Source organism: Oncorhynchus gorbuscha, unplaced genomic scaffold (assembly GCF_021184085.1).
Source record: "Oncorhynchus gorbuscha isolate QuinsamMale2020 ecotype Even-year unplaced genomic scaffold, OgorEven_v1.0 Un_scaffold_16825, whole genome shotgun sequence".
NCBI lineage: Eukaryota > Metazoa > Chordata > Actinopteri > Salmoniformes > Salmonidae > Oncorhynchus > Oncorhynchus gorbuscha.
This window is the reverse complement of record NW_025758502.1, coordinates 2,227-5,132: the sequence shown is the minus strand read 5'-3', so window position 1 is coordinate 5,132 and position 2,906 is coordinate 2,227. Positions and strand designations below refer to the sequence as shown.

Sequence of the window (2,906 nt, the reverse complement as noted above, 5' to 3'; positions counted from 1 at the left end):
TGGTTCATCATGTTATGCTGTTTGTTTTATTCTGACCACCAGTGGTTCATCAAGTTATTCTGTTTGTTTTATTCTGACCACCAGTGGTTCATCATGTTATGCTGTTTGTTTTATTCTGACCACCAGTGGTTCATCATGTTATGCTGTTTGTTTTATTCTTATGCTGTTTGTTTTATTCTGACCGCCAGTGGTTCATCATGTTATGCTGTTTTGTTTTATTCTGACCACCAGTGGTTCATCATGTTATGCTGTTTGTTTTATTCTGACCACCAGTGGTTCATCATGTTATGCTGTTTGTTTTATTCTGACCACCAGTGATGCATCAAGTTATTCTGTTTGTTTTATTCTGACCACCAGTGGTTCATCATGTTATGCTGTTTGTTTTATTATGACCACCAGTGGTTCATCATGTTATGCTGTTTGTTTTATTCTGACCACCAGTGGTTCATCATGTTATTCTGTTTGTTTTATTCTGACCACCAGTGGTTCATCATGTTATTCTGTTTGTTTTATTCTGACCACCAGTGATGCATCAAGTTATTCTGTTTGTTTTATTCTGACCACCAGTGGTTCATCATGTTATGCTGTTTGTTTTATTCTGACCACCAGTGGTTCATCATGTTATGCTGTTTGTTTTATTCTGACCACCAGTGGTTCATCATGTTATGCTGTTTGTTTTATTCTGACCACCAGTGGTTCATCATGTTATGCTGTTTGTTTTATTCTAACCACCAGTGGTTCATCATGTTATGCTGTTTGTTTTATTCTGACCACCAGTGGTTCATCATGTTATTCTGTTTGTTTTATTCTGACCACCAGTGGTTCATCATGTTATGCTGTTTGTTTTATTCTGACCACCAGTGGTTCATCATGTTATTCTGTTTGTTTTATTCTGACCACCAGTGGTTCATCATGTTATGCTGTTTGTTTTATTCTGACCACCAGTGGTTCATCATGTTATGCTGTTTGTTTTATTCTGACCACCAGTGGTTCATCATGTTATTCTGTTTGTTTTATTCTGACCACCAGTGGTTCATCATGTTATTCTGTTTGTTTTATTCTGACCACCAGTGGTTCATCATGTTATGCTGTTTGTTTTATTCTGACCACCAGTGGTTCATCATGTTATGCTGTTTGTTTTATTCTGACCACCAGTGGTTCATCATGTTATGCTGTTTGTTTTATTCTGACCACCAGTGGTTCATCATGTTATGCTGTTTGTTTTATTCTGACCACCAGTGGTTCATCATGTTATGCTGTTTGTTTTATTCTGACCACCAGTGACTTCCTACTATGGATCCTTGCTCAAACCAAACTTTGACTCTAGCAGCACTGGGACGGCCCTTCTCCTGGGAATGCTGTATGACTGTCGCAATGATCACCTCATTCCAGGTAGCACACTTGCTCATTACTCAGTCAGTCAGTCAGTCAGTCATACCCACACAATAAAATAACTGTTAGTGTTTGTTTTGTCTCCTCTGATTACAGGCCTGACGCTGTGGGATGAGGAAGCACTCAGAAGGAACATCATTACAACAGACAAGCCTTTCACCGACTTCAAAGTCATCACATCTGACTCTACAGCTGACAAGTTCTCTGTGTTAAATGTAAACGGCTCTCTCAAAACAAGCTGTTTGGCAGGGCTGGTTAAGGTGGAGGGATCAGCAAAGTATTTGAAAGATGTTAAAGAGTCTCAGAATCAGGCGAGAGTCACACTTTGTTACACCACTACTAAGAAAACAGTCAACTGTCCATGAACCACCTTGGGGGAACACATAAGGTACAAGGAGGTTTTTAGCCAAGGCATAGCTACACATGTGGTCACAGGTATACTTTTATGGAGCAAATGCTTTCTTTGTGTTTGACCGTGAGGTCTCAAGTGACGAGGACCCCGTCAAGACGTTGAGGGAAACTTGAAAGTGATGTTTAATAGCATTCCCTTTGTTTCTTTTGAGGTGAGGTTGCTTTAGACATGAAGAACACTTCTGAAACTAAAACTGAGAAGTTCGCTTGTAGATTCCATGGGGACGTTCTCCTGGAAAACAATCCTGTATCTTTTCAAGATGCAATGACACCTACAAAACCTTGCCTCAGAAGGTAGGTGAGGGGTTCCTGTGCAAGTGAATCTACTTCCGTTAAAAGCCTTGGACCCTACTGCCGCCCAGATGGTTCGTCAGATCAGTGGAAGCTTAGTTGACCAATGGCAGACTGCGCTGGAAGACCTCAGTGAGCTGGAGATGAGATGCAACGATGCAATGAGAAGCAAGCCAGTAAAATACTTCAAAAATTGATGCCAAAGTGAAAACCTTAAAAAACCTGTGTTTCAGAGCATTTGAAGACTACTTTGGCAGACCTCCTTCCGTCTATTAGAGGGGGAGAAAAGGAAGAGAGGGTGTTGTCCGACTTCTTGAAAAAGCAGCAAGAGTTCCCGTTTCAGCAGCAGCATCCTCAGTGGGAATGTCTGGATCGCATTGAGAGAGAGATCAATGGTTGACCATCTGCATTTACTGTGAGGACTGCAAACAGACAAACTTACAGATAGTCACATCAGAGGAATTTACAAGAGGTTTTTGAATCAAAAGGAGAGTTATTGTTTCATTCACTCGCTGGGTAAGAGACTAGTCCCAGCTTACTTAGATTCTTCTGAGAAACTCACAAGCCTTAGAAGCAGTTGTTCCAGATCCTGGCATGTGCCTGATCTGATACTGGTTGATGATTACGGACAAGCAAGCTGGACTTTCAAAGATTTTGCCGGCTAAACAAAGAGGTTACACAAACACGCTTCCTTACCTCCATTCCAACAAGGAACAAGAAGGAGCTGCATTTACCTTTATGAGAACGGATCCAAAAGAAACGAGCATTGGGAGCCTATCTAAAACTCTGAGAAGCCACCAGCACGTGACAGA

The 2,906-nt window shown here is 41.2% G+C and overlaps 1 protein-coding gene across 1 annotated transcript; it reads left to right on the top strand.

The window, feature by feature from the left end:
* Nucleotides 1-210: 210 nt before the first annotated feature.
* Nucleotides 211-1,734, top strand: LOC124030832 (serine-rich adhesin for platelets-like). Its single transcript, XM_046342004.1, has 2 exons — nt 211-1,392; nt 1,489-1,734. Exon 1 carries the CDS (start codon nt 389-391, stop codon nt 1,319-1,321), a length of 933 nt encoding a protein of 310 aa, XP_046197960.1. The 5' UTR covers nt 211-388; the 3' UTR covers nt 1,322-1,392; nt 1,489-1,734.
* Nucleotides 1,735-2,906: the final 1,172 nt, after the last annotated feature.